The 23,289-nt window shown below is 35.4% G+C and overlaps 1 protein-coding gene across 3 annotated transcripts in view; it reads left to right on the forward strand.

Annotated features, from left to right (window-relative positions):
• RBM26 (RNA binding motif protein 26) overlaps positions 1-23,289 on the forward strand; it is a 56,115-nt gene that overhangs the window by 15,862 nt on the left and 16,964 nt on the right. The window contains exons 6-17 of one of the 3 annotated variants that reach the window (XM_032678059.1): positions 989-1,249; positions 3,428-3,667; positions 5,084-5,251; positions 5,599-5,739; positions 6,769-6,880; positions 7,669-7,828; positions 9,169-9,333; positions 12,631-12,762; positions 13,783-13,854; positions 17,010-17,138; positions 19,298-19,372; positions 20,013-20,183. In XM_032678059.1, coding sequence (XP_032533950.1) covers positions 989-1,249; positions 3,428-3,667; positions 5,084-5,251; positions 5,599-5,739; positions 6,769-6,880; positions 7,669-7,828; positions 9,169-9,333; positions 12,631-12,762; positions 13,783-13,854; positions 17,010-17,138; positions 19,298-19,372; positions 20,013-20,183 — 1,826 coding nt within the window. The remainder of the gene's footprint in view (positions 1-988; positions 1,250-3,427; positions 3,668-5,083; positions 5,252-5,598; positions 5,740-6,768; positions 6,881-7,668; positions 7,829-9,168; positions 9,334-12,630; positions 12,763-13,782; positions 13,855-17,009; positions 17,139-19,297; positions 19,373-20,012; positions 20,184-23,289) is intronic. The other 2 variants (XM_032678060.1, XM_032678061.1) reach the window with 2 other exon arrangements.

Genomic DNA, 23,289 nt, shown 5'->3' on the forward strand with positions numbered 1-23,289 from the left:
AATCATTACAGTAAATAGTTGCATTTGCACATATATCTGTAGGACTTAAGGCTTCAATGCAGTAGTTTTTAGAATTAAACTTAGTTAAAAACAGAGCCATTTTTTCAACTGAAAAGGATGCTTTTTCCCCTCAATAGTTTTTAATGATAAATTGGAAAAGAGCATTGAGAGTAATTTTTTATCTTTGTCCTGTCTTAGACATAACTGTTCTGTTTTAAACAGGACGATTACTGTTTATTCGGTGGTAATATTATGAAATTAAGAGAATAGTTTGTATGTATTCAGAATAAAAGATCATTTTCCTTGCTGTATATACCCAGGAGTGTTCCACACCTGTCAAGCACCATTATTTCCCCTGTTGCGACAAAGCTTTGCATGCAATAAATATATGCATTTGAGTGCAACATAAAATGAAGATAAAATTAAGATACAACAATAACAGTGTCTTGAAACATTAATGATTTCTAACTTTTATAGTGTTTTCGAGTGATGGTTACCCTTTCCTGGTCATTGCTTCCCTTTATTCAGAAAAACTTTGTCTGAAGTTCGTAGAATATGTGCATCACTAAAGAAGATGTACTCTGCCTGAAGTTAAATAGGGTATCTGCTCTACTGTGGATATAACTGTTTTTAAAATACCCCCCGTATCTGACTAGGTACTTCTCAGGTTATTATTTTTCTGATTAAACCTTTGGAATGTAGAATCATGGAATACTCGAGGTTAGAGGAGACCTCTGAAAGTCATGCAGTTCAACACCCTATCTCAAAGCATATAAACTGGAACAGGTTGCTTAGGACCAGTTGGGTTATAAATAACTCCAAGGATGGAGACTCCACAGGTACTTTGGGCAACCTGTAAAACATTTCAATTATCATGTGTTTTGAGTTGATATGGAGTAAAGATACTTACAAAGGTTAGTAGCTACTTCTGCTGAAAATGCAGAAGGAATCGTCCAATATAATTTTTATTTTTATTTTTTTGTTACAGAAAGAGATTTGGGAAAGCCAAAATATGACATGGATAGAACAGATCCATTAGAGAACAATTATACTCCAGTTTCTTCTGTGACAAATATTTCATCTGGCCACTACCCTGTCCCTACACTGAGCAGTACTATTACTGTTATTGCTCCTGCTCATCATGGAAACAACACTACTGAAAGCTGGTCGGAGTTCCATGAAGAGCAGCTGGACCACAATTCCTACGGAAGAGCTCCGCTGCCAAAGAAACGCTGTAGAGATTATGACGGTATGTCTGTAGTTTCTTAATTGTTTCCTATAGCTATGATTAGCCCCTTTCTGAAAAGATTGAGGTAATTTGCCTTTCTTTTCCTTATCCTCTCTGTTGTAGTGGTTTTTTTCTATTACACAATTTTTGAATGCAAATTTTGTCCCACTCCTTATTAAATTTAGACAGCTTGCTTTGTTGGTGTTTGAATATTTTTTTTTAGTTGCTAGAATTATTTTATAGAGATGAAAAATACTATATTAATATTGAAAAGTTATTAAAAAAATCTGGTTTTACATAGGTTTTCCGTCTTATGTCATGTTCCAGCCAAATACTGTATTTGATAGTTTTGACCTTACTGATCTCATTGTCTTTTATTCCATCTTATCTAAGAGACAATTTTCAACCAGGAAGTTCTAGAGCTGAAACTTCCTAGGCTCATGTTAGCCCACTATTTTTTTCTGTGTAGGTGTTTCTTAAGACTGGCTTGGGATTTTTTTTTTTTTTTTTGCTTATCAGTGCCTTACGCTTTCATTTTGAATGTCTTGTGCCAAACTCCACACTAAAGGCTGCTGCAGCTGGCAGTGCTTTAGCTAAATTCAGCCAGTCAACCTGTTAGCTTAGGAGAGTTTAAATTTCCCCATAAAGTTTTTTCTGAAGGTTTTGTTGTTGTTGTTGTTGTTGTTGTACCACAGTGAGAAGTTTAAGATCTGGACCAGTTTACATTCAGAACTCTGATCAGAATTTTTTTTTAAGTAAAGAAAAGGGGAGGCTGAAGTCTCAAGTGTTGGCAGAGTTGTACTTGTGTAGAGTAGCTTTGCCAGTGTACAGTACAGCAATGCTGTGGAACAAGTCGAGTTGTAAAAGTGTAGTTTTGTTTTGAAGTTTTCTCTCTTCAGTAGCTAACTGGTTCCATCATACTGCTCTTCCTACCTGCACTTTCACATTTTGAACTTGACCCTTTGCAGAACTTCTGTTTTTCTTTAACATTTCAATTTATGTGTTCTATAACTCTTACTGAAGCTGCTTTTCCACATCATATTTTGAGGAAGTGGACACTCAGCTTTCTTCCTATTTTACCAGAAAGTGTTTTGACCTTTTCCCCTGTATTGCATTGACTTGTATTGTGGTGTTTGTTAGTTTGTTTTTGGGGGGGGGTGTTACTAATCAGGTATCTAGACCAGTTTGGGTTAGAAGGACCCTTTAAAGGTCATCTAGTCTAGCACTCCTGCAGTGAGCATGGTGTCTTTAGCTAGTTCCTGTTCCTAAGAGCTCTGTCCAACCTGACCTTGAGTGTTTCCATCTACCACTTCTCTGGGCAAGCTATTCTGGTGTTTCTTCACCCTCATAATCATTATTTTTTTCTTATATCAAGTCTGAATCTACCCTCCTTTAATTTAAAACGACTACTCTTGTCCTATCACTACAGGCCCTACTAAAAAATTTCTTGTAGTCCCCTTTTAAGTATTGGAAGGCTGCAATGAGGTCTCTCCTGAGCCTTTTCTTTTACAGACTGAACAACCCCAACTCTTTTAGCCTTTCTTTGTAGGGAGAGGTGCTTCAGCCCCTCTGATCATTTTTGTGGTCCTTCTCTGGACTTGCTTCAGTGTTTTACTCGTGTGTAAAAGAAAAGAAGTCAATGTATATTAATTTTAATCATATATATGTTTAATATTTACATATGTATGCATATATTCACGTAATACATACATATGTAAATAACAATTTTTTTCCTCTTACATAATCGTATTAAACTATAGCAAAATATTCTAATTCTAATTGAAAAAGAGAAAAAAAAATTAATTTTGTCATGTTGGAATTTTATAACATTAACTTTACAGAGGTTTCTCAATTCCAGTGTCTGCACTTGTTACTTAAAAACAATGTGATTTTGTTAATGTGATGACATTTAGATTTCATTCTTTGCTTTTACCATTTGTTACAATTCAGTGCAAAATTATTTCTTCAAGAAAAATTGAACTGCTGTATTTATCCTGCTAGAATGTTGCTGCAATCTCCCCGAGTGCTGACTCTTAACAATAAAGTTAAATGGTCAATTTCATTTTCTAATATAAGTTTCTGCTGGTATGTGAAGCTCTTAATTTACAAACTGCAGGATTTTACATGGAATGTCTCGTATCAACTCTGAATCAAGCTACAGCTGTTGAATGCTAACAGCAATTATTTTTGATGTTTCAGAGAAGGGTTTCTGTATGAGAGGAGACATGTGCCCTTTTGATCATGGAAGCGATCCCGTAGTGGTAGAAGATGTGAATCTTCCTGGCATTCTGCCTTTTCCAGCACAACCCCCTGTTGTCGAAGGACCACCTCCTCCTGGACTTCCTCCCCCTCCACCAATTCTGAGTCCTCCTCCTGTTAACCTTAGACCTCCAGTACCACCACCAGGCCCCTTACCACCCAGCCTTCCACCTGTAACAGGTAATTTAAAAAGATTAAACCTCATTTTTTAGAAGAAAAGCCTGGATGTTACTTGAGTTGTACACAGTGCAAAACGCTGTTTTCAAGAATGGAAACTGTACTTTAGAAAATTGTACTATGCTCTATTGTAGTACAGCTTACCTCAAAATGATTCTTTTTGATGATAGTTGTTGCAGAGTTGGTTGTTGTAAAATTTGCATGCTAAATGTGAATCCTGAATATGGAGTAATATTTTAATTGTATTTAAGCAAAACCATGGCATGGCAAAACTCAATTCCTTGAGTGTTATAGGAGAAGTTGTCTGAAATTTACTACTGCTACAGGAGGGAAAATCCTGGAAACAACAGATATTGTTTCATTCGTACTAATAAATTTAAAGATAATTCGTGACCACATCAAATTTACACCTGAAAATGTCATTTGGGATTAATTTTGAAACTAAACTTGTAAAGTAACTAAGAAAAATTCTCCAGCTTGTTTACTCTTTCATTGGAAAGTACTTTAGCTGGAGCACTAAAAATTATGTGAAGACTTATGTGCCTGACTCTCATTTATAAAATAGCAGTTTAGTATTCAGTTTTCTTGGGTGGTTTAAAAGCTGCTATGTTACTTTTATGTGATTATTCCTTTCTCTCTTTTTTTATTAACTTAGATGTCCCACTTGGTAAAATTATTCAGGAATAATTGATATTTGATATTGCTTGGAGGTTTCTTAAACTCTTTAAAAAATTTCCTGCTGATAGTATATTTAAGTAAGCTCTGAATGTATTTATTTCACTTAGTGTAACTTTTTGGGGGTGATCCGTTCTACCTTGCATGCTATTTTCAGGTCTGCTTGGGAAGTCCAAATATATGACCGTATATCTTTTTCCAAAACCTGATTTTGCCAATGAATAAACTGAAGGTCAGGCTTGACTATTTAGCTCTGAAAGTGTTGCATTCCCTGTTGTCAAAAAAGTCAAACCAACCAAACAAAAAAACCCCCTCCATTTTAAGAAGAGTTCCACCAGAGCTGAAGGTTTCTTTTTTGGGTGTTTGGAAGAATAATTTCAATCAAGTCAGTTATTAATTATTTTTGTTATATTAAAAATATTGATTTTATATTAAAAATAAGAATTGTTTCTTTGATAAGTTTTATAGAGCTTTGAAATTCTTGTGTTGGAAAAGCTAAATACTGGGTTAGCAATTCAATTTTGCTTGTAGAAAGAAGGTGTTTGGAGAAATGTTAAACAATTCAAATGCTTTTCTCTGTAATCCAAGTTCTGAGTCATTTGCTGTTGGGAGTGGTTTCGTGTGAATTTCTGGTACAGCATCATGCCTGCACTTGTGCCCTTTTTTCTTAAATAGCCTTAAAAACATTTCACTTGAATGTAGTGGATAGTAAATGAATGCAGTGTTTTCCTTTGTTTTTCACAGGACCACCCCCTCCACTTCCACCCTTACAGCCTGCTGGCATGGATGCCCCCCCAAACTCAGCAACTAGCTCAGTTCCTACTGTTGTTACAACGGGTATTCATCACCAGCCGCCTCCTGCTCCACCCTCTCTTTTTACAGCAGGTGTAGTACTGAGGCTTTGCCCACAAGGTTTGCTAAATAGAATAACATTGATTCATATTATACTGTACTTTATAGAGATTATATAGTTTGGGAGAATAAGTTTGTATTGTTTAAACTGTGACAGTAACTTAACGTTCTTTTTTTCAGACTTAGTTAAGGATGAAAGTAAAATTTACATATAAAATGTGAATCTTGACTGTAGAGTAGTATTTTCATTGTGTTTAAGCAGAAAACTTGGCACGACAGTTTTTTATGATAGTAGTTATACAGCTTTTTATTGTAACTGTATCTTGTAATTAAATGAAATATTATATTTGAAACCTTAGGGGTTTTAACTGCAATTTATTTTAATTAGACAATTTCTTTGTTACCAGAAACGTATGACACAGATGGCTATAATCCAGAGGCTCCAAGTATAACAAATACTTCAAGACCTATGTATAGACATAGAGTACATGCCCAAAGACCAAATTTGATAGGACTCACATCAGGTGATATGGATCTACCACCCAGAGGTATGCTCTCAAAGCTATACTTACTTAGTTTGGCTGGTTTCCTTATATTAAAGAAGATCGAGGGAGTTTTCAGAGAATGTAATACTGGAAAACATTGCATTTTTTAAAAAATCTTCTGGAGTTGAGACATTTAATTGAATAGGGAAGTATGTTTATAGTTGCTATGTGTGTGCATTTTTACAGGTAAAATTAAATCTCTTGCTAGAGTATTACACAGTTTACACTGAGCTATAATAACTAGTCACTTTGTATATCTTTTGTACAGAAAAATGTTAAGGTTTCTGTACCAGAATCTTAGGGTGATTTTTGCTGCAGAGAGGAAGGAGTTTTTTATGTGGTAGCAGACAGTTTTATGCATGAATAATCTTAACCTCACAGTTCCTGTGGCCCTGTGAAGAAGAAGCAGCATGCAGAATGGGAAAGGAAGAGGGATAAAACCATTTTTAATGTGGTTTTTATTTGCATTTGTATGTATTTCTGTTTAATCTTACTATGTTTCTGTTGGTGTATTTTCAGTGAGGAGTCCCCCAGTGTGATTCCTGTTCTTCAGCAAAAGTGACTCCTTTCCCACTCCATCCATAAATCTTGCTCCTAGGTCTTATGCCCCAGAGTACTGTGCATTTCCTATCATGACTGTTTTTGTGTGTGCCATCTAATAGTGGAATGGAGGTGTTAGCAGAAGTGGTGTGAGCCTCAGAGTATTGCATGGGACATTGTGAATCATTGTGAATCAGAGTGCAGTCATCTTGAGGCAGATGCCTTCTGTCACACCTCTTTTGTTTTCCTTATGTGGGATGTTACTGTGACAAAATGAGTGCTATTAGCTATTTGGATCTGTCACAGGATCTGATGATAGTTAAGAAAAAAAGTCTGTGACCAAGATTTGATTCAGTTAGAACAAGGATCATAGTAATTTCAAAATGAACAGTTGTGCTTTTCAGTGCAAATTCAATGTGAGCAGAATACTTTTTTGCAATCAAATACACAGAAAATACAAAAAAAGAGTAAAATCTTCTCATCTATTTACAGAAAAACCTCCTAATAAAAGTAGTATGAGAATAGTGGTAGATGCTGAATCCAGGAAAAGAACAATTGGTGCAGGGGATGGTGGAATTCCTGCAAAGAAGACTTGGTTTGACAAGTGAGTGATCATTAACACAAGGTTGGCTTAGAATTTTGTGAACCTCTTTACTGTAATCTGAAACATATGTGTATCTCTATAAATGACAAGTTATGTGAGTATGCTGATAGTACTAAAATAAAATCACACTGTAGTGTGATCTGTATTTGACTGTCTTCTCTCAAAGGCAGTATACAGATAGATGAAGTTGCTTTGGGTTATACTAAGATCTCTCCTTGAAAGCTGTAATGATCTAAGAAACAGGAAAGCTGCAATGTGATGGTTGTTAGACATGACTGATTTTAGTTGTGAAATGTGAATTTTATCATTGCTATTTTGGTTTGAATTGCCAGGTATGTTACTGAGAAAAAACACAAGGTGCAGTGCTCAGTGACCAGATGTCACCTGACATGGCAAAAGTTTGGAAGAGTTTTTAAGAGATTGTTGGGACTGAGGAGAGCCTTGAAGTAATAGTTATTTGAAATGGTAGTGGGGAGATTTCATGGAATAGTTAAGAAATAGTTTTTGGAGAGAAGCAATGTGGAAGTCAGGAATTACTGACACAGGCAAATAAATGTGAATTATCTCTCAGATTTTATGTGCTGAGGTATGCTGAGAATATCGGTGGGGAAGACAGTAGGTGTATGGGCCTATGTGCTGTACTCTTCTACACTTTTCTAAAATTGCATATTTTTTAAGTCTGCAGATTTTTGTGGTTCATACACATGTACTCCTGTGTAAGTGTATACAATTTAACATGTGTTTGCTAGCTTGCTATGGATTTCTGGCTTGATTTTTATTTGTTGCAGGCAAAATTTTAACAGAACAAATAGTCCAGGTTTTCAGAAGAAAGTACAGTTTGGAAATGAAAATACAAAGCTTGAATTGAGAAAAGTTCCCCCAGAACTTAACAATATCAGCAAACTTAACGAGCACTTCAGTAAGTTTGGAAACTTAGTCAACCTGCAGGTAAGAGTCAACAAAGAGAAAGCAGTATGTTTTGATTTAAAGATAGCAGTAGCTGCTAAAAGGAGAATGCCATTTGTTTTTTTCCTGGTTCCCTAAAAGTCTTCATTATTTTCCTAACTCGTTTCTTAAAGATGATCTCATTGTTTTTAATGAAATTGCCGTTGAAGAAGCAGAAATGGTTTTGAACAGCTGTGTTTCTCACAGATAAGACTTTTAAGATGCATTGTTTAAAACATTGAAAATTGATCACATTGTTTTTTCTTGACCCATTTTCTCAAGTTTGACTCTGATATTGTAAACCCTCTGTAAATATGGAAAACCTGTATTTCTCCTCCAGAAAGCAGTCCCTGTGATACAATTGCTTTCTAGTTCCATAGTAATGATGGTTTTTCCTTTATAAATACTTTGTGGTTTATTGGAGTCACCCACAGAAATAAGCAAACAATTAAAGAAAGATAGAAAAGAGATGAAAAAACTGGGGCCTAACTTAGGCTGATGTTACATGTTGCTGGCTGCATGTGTAATACCAGTATTTCATACCCAGTCTCTAAACTACTCAGTCTGATCTTCTACTGTGCTTCAAGTTTCAGATGATAGCTTGTGTTTTTCTGTGCACTTTCCTGTTTGCAGTGAGAGCTGGAATGAAGAATGGTTTCGTGTGTACTGATACAGTACAGAGTAAACCTTCTATGCCTGTCCGAACACTGAGGGATATTAAATCTCACTTAATTGCTGCTAAATATTTCTTAAGCCTTTCTGTAGATTTATCTAAATATGTGGGTGTATTAGCAGGAGTATTATTCAGTAAGGCAGGTAAAATAGTGTTGTGGATGTGTACAGAGAGCCAAGATATGCATGAAGATATCACAAGCTCTGCTCTTCTGCAAAGGATATAATCTTGGCCTTAGAAGCTGAAATAATGTGCTCATGGTCAAAGGACCAAAATGAACTTTGCTGTCTAGCTCTGACAGTAGGTAGGACATTTTTACTAACTGACTCCTATATTTTTTTGTAGCAATTTTCTTTACTTCAGGGATGCTTCCTTTTGTCTTTCAAAAAACTACTTATATTTTCAGTTAGAAATACTGGTTGACTGTTTGGGTTGGCTTTACTTTATTTGGTTTTTTTAACTGTTCCTAAAGTTTATTAACATAATGTCAAGGTGACTTTTGACACCAGACTTTTGAAACAGAATCATGAATGGGAAGTATTTATCTAATGACCTGTATTGGGCTTAAATTGTAAGCTTCTAAGCTTAGAAACTAATGATTTTATGATAATCTAGACACAAATGAAAATCCTACATGTGGTAAGTTTTGTTCTTCTGTTTTAAATCTTAGGTTGCATATCAAGGTGATCCAGAAGGTGCCCTTATTCAGTTTGCCACACATGAGGAAGCAAAGAAAGCAATATCAAGTACAGAAGCAGTATTAAATAATCGTTTTATAAAAGTTTATTGGCATCGAGAAGGCAGTGTACCGCAAATCCAAACTACCACACAGAAGGTGGAGGATCTAAGTCTGTTCTATGTAGAATATTATGTAAAAAAGAATATTCTAAACTTTTAAAAAAATATTTATATCAAGTAAACTGAGTACTTTTGAAATAATGACTACTTCATGTAATTCATTTCCAAATGTTATTCTTAAATTGTAGATTCTTTGACCTCAAATGCAAGGTTTCAGAGTTGATTAGCAAGATAGGATCAAAAGCATTTAAAGAAAGCCTTTGGTGACTTATGGAGAATTTCACTTTGTCGTTGTCTCATGTGAAGCAAGATTTGATGCATCTTTCTGCTGAATAGCATCTATTTTGCTTTAATTAGTATAGGCTCTTTTATTTCTTTTGGTGAGCGTAAGAAAGTTACGTATCTTCTCTTGGAAGATGATCTCCTTTTTCTTCCAAAAGGTGCTATTTTTTACTCTTTTTCATAAAGAGACTTAATTTTGTGGGAGTGGACCAGGGACATTTTTAAGTAGGGAGGGAGTTGCTGATCTCCCTGGTATACAGTGACAGAATGTGTGGGAATGGATCGAAGATCTATCAGAGGAGGTCCACACTGGACATGAGGAAGCACGTCTTTACTGAGAGAGTGATCAGCCAGGGGAACAGGCTTCCCAGAGAGGTGGCTGATAGCCCTAAGCCTGCCAGCAGTTTGAAGAGGTATTTGGACAGTGCCGGATATCAAGCTGCTTTAACTTTTGGTCAGCTGTGAAGTGACCAGACAGTTGGACTAGATGATCATTGCAGGTTCCTTCCAACTGAAATACTCTATTCTACATTTTTTGGTTGAATCACAGTGAAACACTTATTGGTAGTTGTCATGTTTGTAGTAGTGTTGGGAACACTTTAAAAAATAAAACAGCAGTTACTGTTGTGTAGATTCGTAACCTGTAGCAAGCCAAATCAGATTTGTCAGCAGGGATTGTGGGTCTACTCAAACAGAAGAGGAACCTCGGGTTCTCCCAGGATGTGTAGGTTGTTGCATAGAGAGTCTTGTCAGCATCCGGTGTAGCAAGTCTTTGAAAATACTTGTGTATCCTGCTTTATTGGATTTGCTGTCAGTGTGGAACAACACATTCTGCATTTTTAAAATATGAGGCAGGCTCTGTAGAAGAAATGTTCACTTATTTATGTATGCTGATATAATGTGTGAATGAGTTGTTAGAGGATTCTTTCAGTTGCTGCTCTAAGTTGAGAATTCCCTCTTTCTCTTGTTGGTGTATGTCATCATTCAGAATCAGTGACCCAATTTTCCATAGCACTCCTGCTGCACAGCATTTTAACTTTCCTTTCTCTCCTTTTGTAATAAATGCCCTGATGTTTACCTAAAAAAAAAGCAGTTTTAATGACACCTGTCTCGCTGTCTTCTTAGTTATCATTGTTTAGATTTTATAAATATCCTTGATGCTTGGTCAAAAAAGCTGCTTGCTGCTCAAAATAGTATTTTCTAAGCTTGATTTCCATCTCCTCAACCAGAAGAGGGCAGTGGAGTACGTCGTTTGCATTCCTACAGATATTCTCTCTTGCTCGAAGGATAGCTTGGACTATGCTGTCATCTTATTTGCTGATTATGCTATCCAGCTTGAACTATTAACTATGTATTTCCAAACAAATATCTGATTTATATATTTGTTATTTTAAATAGTGCCATCACTTTTAGTGGTGGTACTAGCTTCCCAGCACACCACCTTTAGCCAGTTAACCTTGATGGTTTGAAAATTAATTTCTCCTTAGTAGCAGGGAACAGTATGAAGTGTTCCCTTCCTCACAAAGCACAAACATTCAGCGTGTGTCAACAGACTACAATTTGAAGTCTGTTATCGGCAATAGAAGGCACACAGTGACAAGAAAAACTTGTAACAGGAAATTAAAGTTCTAAGTGCAATGCTTCTACCCCAAAATGTAACAGTTATCGAATTGTTGAATCAGTAAAGAGCTATTTTTACTTCATAAACCTTTCAGGAGCATGAATATTTACTTCTCTTTACATTGAAATTAATATCTGGTGTCATATCTACAAGTAGTATGAAAACTCTTCTTACAATTCTTCACATACTATAAGTATTTGAATTTTTGTCAAGATTTCTATTTTTTAATTAATTTCACCTGTATTTGTAATGGTTTCAGCCAGATTTTGTCTGTCAGGTACCAAAGACAGGTTTTTGAATTTTTTTCATTGTAAAGTCAGTTGGCTTTTAAGTTGTCCCTTCAGTAGTATATGGTCCAGCACAATTGCTTGAGCACTGCTATTTCATCAGCAGGAGTACTTTGGAAAATATTTATTGTAGAATTTCTGAAAGAGTGGAAGTACTTAGATAAAGATGATGGGAGTCAACCATAATAAATCATCAAATAAAAGGCTTCTGCCAAGAAGCTGAAATAATGTGAGTACATTATTGTACTCCTCATTTGAAGTAGATAAAACAGGAAGTTCTGGGCTTAAAAGGCAGCACAAAGAGATTTAGGTTAGATATTAAAAAAACATTTTCTAATGCCAAAGGATACTGAAACACTTTTGCCTAAAGAGGTGACAGGACCTCTTTCATCACAAATCTGTAAGAACTAGATAGATAGATACTGTCAGTAGTGGCATAACTGACTTTGCCCTACAGTGGAGAAATGGATTAGGTGACCTCCTGAGGGTCATAAATATGACAATAAGTTTGCTTGGAAGCATATTTTTTCAGTCTTAAGTGTTTAATGTTTTTGTCAAAGACAAAAAAAAGGAAAAGTGTTAGCTGTCAGAGTATATCCATGGAAGGTTCAAAGATTAGCTGCTTTTCTTTTTCCTGTGACTGCATGTTTCTATATCTTTTTTTTTTCTATTTTGTCCACGTTAAACACATAGGAGATGAAAAGTGATATATCACTGTAAAAAGTGGGAGGCTTTGTAATACAAGTTTGTATTCTGCCTTTTCATAACTAAATGGTTGATGATAAAAGAGTTGTAAGAGGAATTAGAAGACTCCTTCTTACTTTTTATTCGGTTCTAACAGGTAGGATCTAAGTCCTAGTAGGTGTGATAAATCAGAGTTGTTTCATCACCTTTGTGAGCTGCAAGTGCAAAATAGGTGTTATGGCTGTTTGTGCTACACAAATATTCAGTATAACAGAATAAATCTCATGAAGCTTTTATTTTTCCTGTGAGGTGAAAAAGCCATTGAATGATAGAAAGGAAGACGTATAAATGTAAATGGCATTGCATTAATTTCATTGTGTACTTATTGAATGATAAATGTAGCAGTCTTCTGTTGTTAATATGGTGATGTGCTTTCTTGGGGATGGGGGTGGTGTTACAGGTAATACAACCCTTAGTTCAGCAGCCTAGTTTACCAGTAGTGAAGCAATCGGTGAAGGAGCGACTGGGTCCGGTACCTGCAAGTAATATTGAACCTGCAGAAGCACAGAGTGCCAATACAGAAGTCACTCAGGTGCGTATTATAGTAAGAAATTCAGTTGCCTGTTTTTCTTTCTGTGATAGGTTTCATGGTGTATGAATGTATCAGTTACAGTTACTCACATAGTGCAAGTACACATTTACTGCTTCCAAGTGCATCTAATTGTATTATGAATGGTGCTTTCATATTAAAGTTTTCCTCAGTGCATGATACTTGGCTTTTTTCCTTGAGCACGGTACTTAATTTTTAAGTATCCTAGCTTTTTGCTTTGTTGAAAAACCGAAAGGCTCTGAATATATTTCAGTATTGTTGTGTTTAATTACTCGTTTCAGATTTCAAAATAAAGTGGGCTTCTATCCAAAGAACTAAAAACTGTCTTTTTTTTAATATATTTTATCTGTTAAGCGGCTAAAACCATTAGAGACCGATAGTCACCATCTAGAAATGTTTTCAGAATTTGTACATCAACCCTAATACAAGGAAGAATGTAGCTGCAATACCACTGTGAATAATGACAGACTCTGACATGTCACTCCCATTAGAAATAACCTTTAATTTTTTCTTCTGTTAGAAATATTTCATTATTAGCATTGTGCCACTGCTGTAGTTTTACTTCTGGAAAGTAAGACCACCACATTTCAGAACACATTTGTAGTTTAAATTCAAACAACAGGTTTCTGTAGTTGATGCCTGCAAATAGCAGGTTATAAAACACAAGAACTGTAGTGTATTTAAAAGAGTCCATACAGATAATCCTCTTCTAGCTGGCATGTTTTTGACTTCTTGCAAACAATATGTAGTATAATCTTTGATTCCAAATTTGGCTTTATCTTTGTCTTATCCAATCTGTAGACTTCTGTTAACTGCAAAATCAAATATCTAAAGTAAATTTTATCAACTGCTTAAATATTTTTCTTGTATTGTTGCTTAAGTCTGTGGTTTTATTAGTTAATTTTTTTTTCTAAATTACTAATATTTGTAGTTACAAAGGAAACAGTAAAATATTCATAAAGTAAAGTACATTTGAACTATAATTTTGCTTTGTTTTCTTAGAATGTGACTAAATTATCTGTGAAGGATAGACTGGGTTTTGTGTCAAAGCCAGTTACTCCAGCAACTGAAAAGGTAAGAGAATGTCTCATATTCTCTCATATTTAATCTCAGTAGAATTAATTTTTTTTATTGTGTCAATATTAAGTTTGTTTCATAACTATGAATAAGTTCATTTGTTCAAGATTAGTTTTAGGAAGTATAATATATCAGAGCTTAGTGGATAGCTGAATGATAATAAGAAAACATGCTAGGACAGAAACAGCTATTCTGTGGGTTTTCTTTTAATAGAGTGGGTTCCTTTTATTCAGTCATGAAAATAACTAGATATGTTCCATAATCCTGAGTTGTTTAGAAGTATACAGAAATAAATTTTAAAAATAAAGAAATTTTAACACTATATATGAAACTATAGAAAGCAGTTCTATAAAAATGTTTCTGGACTTCTGTGCCCTTTAAAAGGTGACGCTGTAAACATTTATCCTCTGATTTGATTTTACAATTTACAGTACTTGTGAAAAGATAAAAGTGGAAATTTATCAGTATAGAAAGGACAAAGAGAGATAAAGTGGGAAAGGTGTGTGCCTGAGTTGTGCTTATGAGTTATTTATTTTGCCCAGTGGTTCCAATTTTCAGAATATGAAGTTGTGGACACATTTATTTAGTAGCAAAGTTTGTAATGCATATTTCCAGATCTGTTTAGCACTTTAGTGGAAAGGCTTCCACAGTGTTCATAACATGCATTTGAGAAGAGTTGTAATAGAAAGACAGCAAGTCTTACTCTGTAAAAGGATTCCTCTGCCTAGGTACATATCTTTTCTATTGGGAGTTGCCTTGATCTGAAATAAATGAAGCATCTGCTGCATTTCCCCCTACACACATCCCCCACCCCTTTTCAGAATGCTAGTTGATAGATTAAGTGTAAGCTAACAAGTAAAATTCACTCCAGAGATACTATGCTGTACCTAGCTACTAAGGTAGCAATGCTTAAAAGTTGAGTTGTAATGTTAGAGGAGGTCTCTTTGATTCATTTCAAGCCGAGCAGTCTGCCTAAATACAGTGATCTAGGCTTCTTGCCTGTATTTTGTTGTTGGTTTGATTAATTCCATTCCTGTCGCCCAAAATTAGTTGCAGATAAATAACTTGCTGTGTATTCCTGAACTACATTTTACATACATACTTTATGCTGACTTAAGAAATAGGAGGTCTGCTTCTCTTTGCAGTTTGAGTGGAAATGCTTCTTTTTTTTTTTTCACATTCTGTAAGAGTTTAGTTATCCTGAAACACTTTTCTTCAAAGAGTAAATTCATGCTAGAATGGTTTTATGCTTTGTTGTCTTGCAGTATTTTGTTGTCTTATAATATTTTGATGAGCTCATAGATTTTGATGAACTGCTGGGCTGTAACTGGATTGGTTGTAAAACAAGTTTCCTTTGACATTTTTAGTAGGGTTCTGAAGCTTGAATTGACCTGGGTTTACCTACTGCTGTCCCTTTACAAGGAAATAACTTGGTTAGTTTGCAGTGATTACATTCTACAACCATTAGAAATTAAATTATTTATAGCTGTCAGAAAACATAGATGTCATGTCCTAGATCGTTTTTTGTTTCTGATGGAGTGCAGGGTTTAACAAGAACTTTCTAGTAAGAAAGGAGGTAGCTATGCTTCCCAAAGAACAGGAGGAAAAGGAGATAATGTGATGCCCTTTAGGATCTGTATAGGGACTTTAAATTCGTGAACTTGTGAAGAGATTCACACTATTCTTTCTCTTGAATAGTATTAAGAGATTTAGAAGACATTAGTCTTGCTTTTTACTTGTCTGTTTTAGTTGATTCAAGTACATCTGCTGTGGCATCTCTCCTTATATTAAAAGAGATGGAGAAGTATGGTTCACTCTGCCATGAAGACAGTTCAGGGCAAAAGGAGTGCGTCAAAAATCTTTGCTTCCTTTTGTTTGTTTGTGATGTAGCCTGTCCTAAAGCTACTTCCTAATAGAAACTGTATGACTGGGACATGCATACTTTACTGTGCTTTAGGAAGTTTAGAAAAAATCCCTCTTCTTTGTAATGGCCTTCTTAGAGCATTTTATGCCACCTTATATAATACCCCTTAACATGCATTGATTTTTTTTTTCTTTTGTTTTCTCTGCAATGCCTACTCTAGAAAACACTTGAATGTGGGAAGAAATAGTATAAATAGCACGCTGAAGTGAAAAGGGTTTATATGAAGCATTCTTGTTGTAAATTCTTCTGATCTCTTAGTCTTCTCTGTCTTTCTGTTTCTCAGCTGTCTCTTTTTTTTCTTCTGTTGGTGGGCATTGTATCTATTTTATGGAGTGCATGGTGACCAGTAGAATCTGCATGCATCTTTTAATTTTCCACATATATATAAAATATTTTTAAACTTGTGAAAGTGATACCAATTGCATAATTTCTGTGTTTTGCTAAAAGGTGGACAAGATCATGCCTATATTATCTCTAGGACTTAGCTGTGGATTTTTCAATACTAGCATGGCCAAAATGTTCTTTAAGGAATGTGCTAAGAAAACAAAATAGTCCAAATCTTCAGGTGGTGTTGCGATGTACATAGTATACTTTACAGAGATTGTAAAGCAGGCAACTGTGTTCTCAGTAAGTCATGGAGAAATTTCATACCTCACTACAAATGTAGGAATGAGAACAGAGAGACATAGGAGTCTCTTCCTTTGCTGTATGATGTTGAAGACTTCCCTGTACTTGAGTTACTTCTTGCAAATTGTGCAAGCTCTACTTTCCACAAACTGCATATGAAAAGTGTTGTATTTACTTTGGACCTTATCGTCTAAAATTTTGTTAACTTCTTGCTTGGAGAATTCATGCAACCATGAAATACTGTATTTTAGACTTAGAAACAGAAAAGAAAAACAAGTTATTCTTGTGACAATCTCAATCTTCTCTTTCCTATATTATGGTCAAATACGTAAATTTTTATGTATTTGAAGCTTGAAGTACATATGAAATCTCAATGGAGAGGATTTATAATCTGATGTTTATAACTTACGTATCTGATGTTTTGCTTCCTCTTCAAAAATTGTGTAACTTCAGCAACTCCAAATAGTTACACCAGATTTTTATATTCCATATCATCAAAACAGGCAAAAGAAAAGACGCTTACATATTTTTAAGCACTCATGTGGGTTTTTTAAAAGATTGAAATTCACTGGCAAAAAAATAAAATGATTTCCTCCTATAGGTTTTATCCACTTCTACTGGCTTGACAAAAACTGTGTACAACCCTGCTGCTTTGAAGGCAGCACAGAAATCTTTGCCTGTTGTTTCCACTTCCGTGCTAGACTCTAATGAAGCACAGAAGAAAAAACAGGTAAATTAAATATGCTTCTTTATAAAATGGACCTAGGTTGGGAACTGGTGACTTAGAGATAGAGCACTATGTATATTCATCTCAAGAGCATAGATGAAACTAGTTGTAAGCTTAAATTCACTATGTTTTTTTTCCTGCAAAGGACAAGAAAATTCAGCATTGTTTTGTTATTTTTCAGTGTATGTTCAGGCAGCATAAACAGGTTTAAAACTGTAGAAATTCAAAATGTGAAACACTTTTTCCTGGAATCTGAGTCTCCATGTTGAGGTATGAATTGTCTGTTTTAAGTGAAAGGGAGTGTAGTGTAGTCACTGTTCTTCTCTCTTAAGCCTTTTTGGAACTGGCCTCTCTTCTCAGTGTATTCTGTATTTGTGACCAAAATTGCTTCTTCACTTGAGAGAACTGAGAATTGTATGACTTTGCATTTTGTTGTTTCCAAGCTATAATTCTCCTGCACCCATTTTTATTTTTAGATACTAGGCTTCCTCTTTTTTATTTGTGTTAGAGAGGAAATGCAACAAAAAAATATTTGGCCTTGAATAGGTCATTCAGTTGTAGTTTAGCTTGCTTAGAATTTTCAAAAGAGCTCAGCAAATCTTCTTTTTCAGGTTTATTCTTATCATTTAGAAAAACTAAATATAGGACAATGTTTATCTTTCTGTTTTTAAACCACAAATTGAAAGTTCAATACTAAGTTAGATACAAACTTAAGTATTAAAAGCAATACAGTTGTTAAAGGTTTTGGTCTATTGCTAAAGTTCTATAATTCATATCTAACATAATTTGAACCAGCAGTTTGTTAGCTGCATGTCAGTTATGGCCTTGGTCCAGATTTAAAAGAAAATCAGTTCTAATTTTGGGAATTCATTTCATATTTGTCCCCTAACACATGTTTTTCAGAATTAGAGCCTTCACCTTTCAAGTTAAAATGCTAAATGCCTGTAAAATGGCAGAAAAAAATTAATAAAATTATTGACTTGTCATAACAGCTGTACAGGTTTTTTGAGAGAAGACACTGAAGATGTGCTAAGTGATTGGCTCATTTTTCACTTGGTCTTGTGCTCCTACCTGCCTTCACAAATTTCTGGTACAATATACTAGTACTTGTGGAAAAACATGATTTGTGGGACTCACTCCCTTCTTTTCCTTCTGTCTCCCTAGTTTTTCTTAGCATTCATCCCCTTGTCATATCTTCCCTTTCCCTTCAGAAAAATTATTTGCACACTGTTTTGCAAAACTAACGTTTCATGCAGCAGAATTTGTCAGTATTTAAGTAGACATACAGAAACTTTACTATTTCTTTTTCTACGTCTTTTGTGCGTTTACACTCTTTGTGTAAGATATTCCACTTGCAGTGATTCCAGTTCATCATCTTCTGCCTCTCCTCTTTCATTCCATTAAATATGTTGATATCAAAGCTCTTAATGGTTTTCTGCAAGTATCCTGCTGTTTAAGACTTCTTCATTGTGTATTTGAGAGCAAGAAGCAATTGCTTTCTCACAAGCAACGTTAGTAGGTGCTGAGCACAGCAGTGGTGGCATCTCCTCCTGCTTCTCATTCCAAGTGCAATATGTCACATCCTGATCGGTTTCAGTTCATTGTGAGTTGCCCATTGCAATGCCAAGGTTCTGTTGTTGGCAGATTGAGTGTTTGTCACTTCCCAGTTAAAGCAGTCAGATGCAAAAGAGGTGGTTTTCTTTGGGTAACACTATAGAAAAGTGTTTAGAAAATAGAATGTGTTTTCTTTTTGCTTGTAAGAGTTTTGGAGAATGTGTTTTAATTGATGGACTTGATTTACATTTGCTTTCAAGATAATTGTCTTTGCACTTTAAACTCTTGCATGCTGTATGTCTTGAGGTAGTGTAATACATTTCCTTTCATCTTCCATTGGAGTTGTGTAAGGTGTTACTTTGTATGTAAGCAATAATGAAATATCCCCAGCATACTGAGAAGGATAATTAGAGCTTTCAGTAAGTTGGTGACATGTTGTTTTCCAAAACATAATTGAAAGTACTACCTATTAGTATCTTGAGTTTCTGTTACTATTTTTTCCCTGTTATTGTAAGTTACTACTGTATAGTTGCCAAGTATAAGACATTATTCTTCTGGCATTATGTTTCAAAGTCTAGAAATGTTCTGTAATCTTTTTATGCTTCTAGGAGGCATTACGACTTCAACAAGAGATGAGAAAAAAGAAGCAAGAAATCTTAGAGAAGCACATTGAAACACAGAAGGTAAAGTGTTGTTAGCATTAAAGACAGTCAGAAATTCAGTTGTATAATCTCAGTTCACTTCAAAATATTTCAGATTTTGTAAACACAAACTTAAAAAAGGCCTATAAAATAAGCATTCTCTTAGAATGGCATTAGCACATTATTTTAAGTTTAGAGTTTTAATCTAACTTGTCTTGTTAGTTCACTTTAAAAAAACCCTACGAGCTTATGCAATTTAGGTGCAATTTTAGTTGAAATTGCCTAATTTGGGTGCAACGTGCATATATTTGTTGGGAGAAGGGAAAGCCTCAGTTCTGTTTGACAAGAGCAGGAGAGGGTGATGTAAAAAAGTATGTATGACTGCACTTAATGCTTAGGAAGAAGAAAAAGACCAAAATGTCAGTTAGTTGAATACAAATTTTGAAATAATTCAAACGTGTCTCATTGAAATGGAAATATCAGATGTTCATTAGGAAACAAATAAGAAATTCAGACAAAGATTTTAATTTAATGCAAGCTGCTCAAAACCCTGTATGTTGAGTTCGTAGGTCACAGCAAAAGAAATGCAATATTCAGTTTTCCTATTAGTTGTAATGAGTACTGGAAAACAGATCTGTAATAATAGTTGCTGAGTAAAAGATATTTTTTTTAAATTGGACAGATGCTGATTTCAAAGCTGGAGAAGAATAAAGCCATGAAGTCAGAAGACAAAGCAGAAATCATGAAAACACTGGAAATTTTGACTAATAGCATTACCAAGTTAAAGGATGAATTAAAAGGTGTATCACCAGGAGGAGGGACTCCTTTAAAAAGCATGAAAACTAAGACTCAGGTACTCAAGTTTTGATCAGCTTTTAATAAGATGAGTTGACTTGTTTGTGTCAGCAGAATAAAAATATGCAGTCACATCAGCAGTATTTAGAACCATTACCAGTTTAATTTTCAAGTCCTCTTTGAAGTGAGATTGGGTTTGCCTTCTGTTTAAAGGAACATAGTTAATTTTAAAACCATGCTGTTTCTAAAAGATTTATCTTTTGTTACACAGATACTGCATCATTTGGAAAATCAAAAAAACAAATCAAAAGTCTTATGATATTTTTGTTTTGCCTTATTGAATTCTTTGTGTATGGTCAGTTGTTTTCTTAAATTTTGAATAGAAATTATGAAAATAGTATTTCTAATGTAAAAGGATTGTAGTTAGGCTACACAAATATCTTCTCCTCAGGTTTAATACACAAAATGTACTGGACTGATATATCATTTTCTGGGACTTTTTATGTCAGTGAAATTTGTCTATATATTAACCTTTTTAGACGGAGGATTATACTGCTCAGTTTCCCTTTGACAGAGCTGCCCATATTTGGGGTTTACATGTGAAAAGAGTTTTTCCTCTATTATCGTTCTTGTCGGTATATGACTTGTAACCAGTTTCCCAACTGCTTAAAGATGCAATTATATTAAAAATGCAGTATTTTGCTTTTTGTAGAAGTATTTGTTCCTGAACAAATCACAACGTGATTAAGAATTAAGCAAGTCTTGGAGAAATAACATTTTAAGGAAGTGTTCTTTTAAATATATTACAAGCTTTCTTGCTTTTTCAAGTGAAGAAGTGCATACTAATAAAATAGCAAATTTTTGTCTTTTCTAGCCCTTTTCATTCAGTTTTTAAATGTTTAGAATGCTTAGTCTTCTTTTGGGATGTTTGAGATACTGTTTTACAAAACTGGTGTAATGTTACAGCCCAGATGTAGTTTAAATGAGTTATTAGTTTTCACTTTGAAACAACATTTCTACTACTTTATTTTTTGTAGAAATATAGGCATTAAAAGTAACTGCAGTATCAATTACAATGATGTACAGTTTTGAAAAGAAATACCAACAAGAAATACTGAAATTACGTGTATATGATCACTGTACCTTCTTATATAATTTGTCAGGAAGAAGTTGAAGTAGCATATATTTGTCCTGAAAATGGGCATAGATTGTAGTTTATGGAAATCAGTTTATGCCTCTTAAAACAACTTCAGCTGCAGTGGAATATTCTACTGTGTTTTAGAGAGGGAACTGAAGGTAATAATCCCAGAATTCAGGCACTGCCATAATGAGATTAAACTATTCAATTTTTTGGAAATGAGAGAACTTTTTTATGTCTCTGAGAGTGTGGACATTGTCAGGTGAGAAGATATTTCTAGGAGGCCTGAAGGATGTTACCTGTCCGTAGAGTGAATTTGAACTACAAAAGTCCTAGAAATTGGCAATATTTTTAAAGCTACATTTGATTGTTAAAAGCGTCATGTTTTTGACAAATGTTCTTCTACTGGTGGTGAACAGTGCTTCATACATTTGATCCAAGAATAACAGTTACATGCAGGGAAATTAATCCAGGCCCATAGAAATGAAAAAGCAAGTTGAATCATGAAATCTTGGTAAATTCTTTACTTCGATGCAACATTTTAACCCATCACAATCATTTTACTCTGAGAGTGGTCCAGTAGCTGAAATGTACAAGAAAATAGTTTGGTAACACGAAATTGTTCAAAATGGTTATGATTGAAAGGGATCTCTGGGGGTTACTTTATTCCATCACCACGTGTCACTATGAAGAGTCTAGATGGTGTCTTTGCTCATCCATACTAAGTATTTATATACATGGGTAAGATTCCCCCCTCCCACCTTCTCTTCCTGAAGTTAAACAATTGCAACTCTGTTAGCCTCTGTTAGCTCATACAGTGGATGCTCCAATCCCTTAATCATCTTTGTGGACTTACTCTGCACTCTCTCCAGTATGTCTTTTTCATGCTCAGGAGCCTAGAGTTGGGCATCACACTCCGTATGTGGCCTCACCACTGCAGAGCAGAGGAGAAGGATCACCTCCCTTAACCTGCTGGTGGTGCTCTTCCTAATGCAGCCCAGGAGGCTGTCAGCCTTCTTTGCCACATGGACACATTGCTGGCTCACATTCAGCTTCTTTTCTGCTACCAGGACCCCTCAGATTCTCTTGATCTGGGCAGCTCCCAATCTACTGGTAGCTGGGATTATTCCTCAGCAGGTGGAGGACTTGACGTTTCTCTGTGTTGAAGTGCAAGAGGTTCCCCCTGTCTCATTTCTCCATCAGGTCAAGATCCTTCTAAATGGAAACACAACCAGCTGATGTACCAACCACTTATCCAAATTTTGTATTTTCCACAAACTTGCTGAGAGCACACTCTGTCTTACCATCCAGGTAACTAATGAAGATGTTAATGTTGGGGTACACCACTAGCAACTGGTCTTCAGCTGGACTTTGTCACTGGTTAGAACCCTTTGAAGCCAGCAGTTCAGCCAGTTTTCAGTTCATCTCACTGTTTACCTGTCTAGTCAGCACTTCATCCTTTTGGATGTGAGGATGTTGGTTTGAAACTCAGCTGAATCTTTACTGAAGTCAGGATAACAGCTTGGACTACTCTCTGCTTTTTGTCCACCAAACCAGTCATCTCACTGTAGGTGGTTGTTAAGTATGATTCTCCTTCCCTTTCCCCAGTCATCTTCTTGTTCTTAATATGCTTGGAAATAGTGTCCAGGATTATTTACTCCTTCATCCACCCAGGTATTGTGGTGAGGTTGGCAAGCACGTAGTTCCTCAGATCTTCTTGCCTTTCTTGAAGATCTAAATAATATTTACTTTTTCTCAGTACCCAGGAACCTCCCACAAATGTCATCACGTGTCAGAGATAGCTGAGACTGACTTTGCAGGGTTGTCACCAAGCTCCCTCAGTACTGGGTCCCAGGTTTTTGTTTATATACAGTTTGTTTCCTAACTTGGTTTTCTTTCAGCAAGTCTTCTTGACTTGACCTTGACAGGTCACTTTGGCCACAACAACCCTGTACAGCACTACAGGCTGGGGGCAGAGAAAGCTGAACAATGGAGAAGGACTTGGGGATGCTGGTCAACTGTCAGC

Source organism: Chiroxiphia lanceolata, chromosome 2 (assembly GCF_009829145.1).
Source record: "Chiroxiphia lanceolata isolate bChiLan1 chromosome 2, bChiLan1.pri, whole genome shotgun sequence".
NCBI lineage: Eukaryota > Metazoa > Chordata > Aves > Passeriformes > Pipridae > Chiroxiphia > Chiroxiphia lanceolata.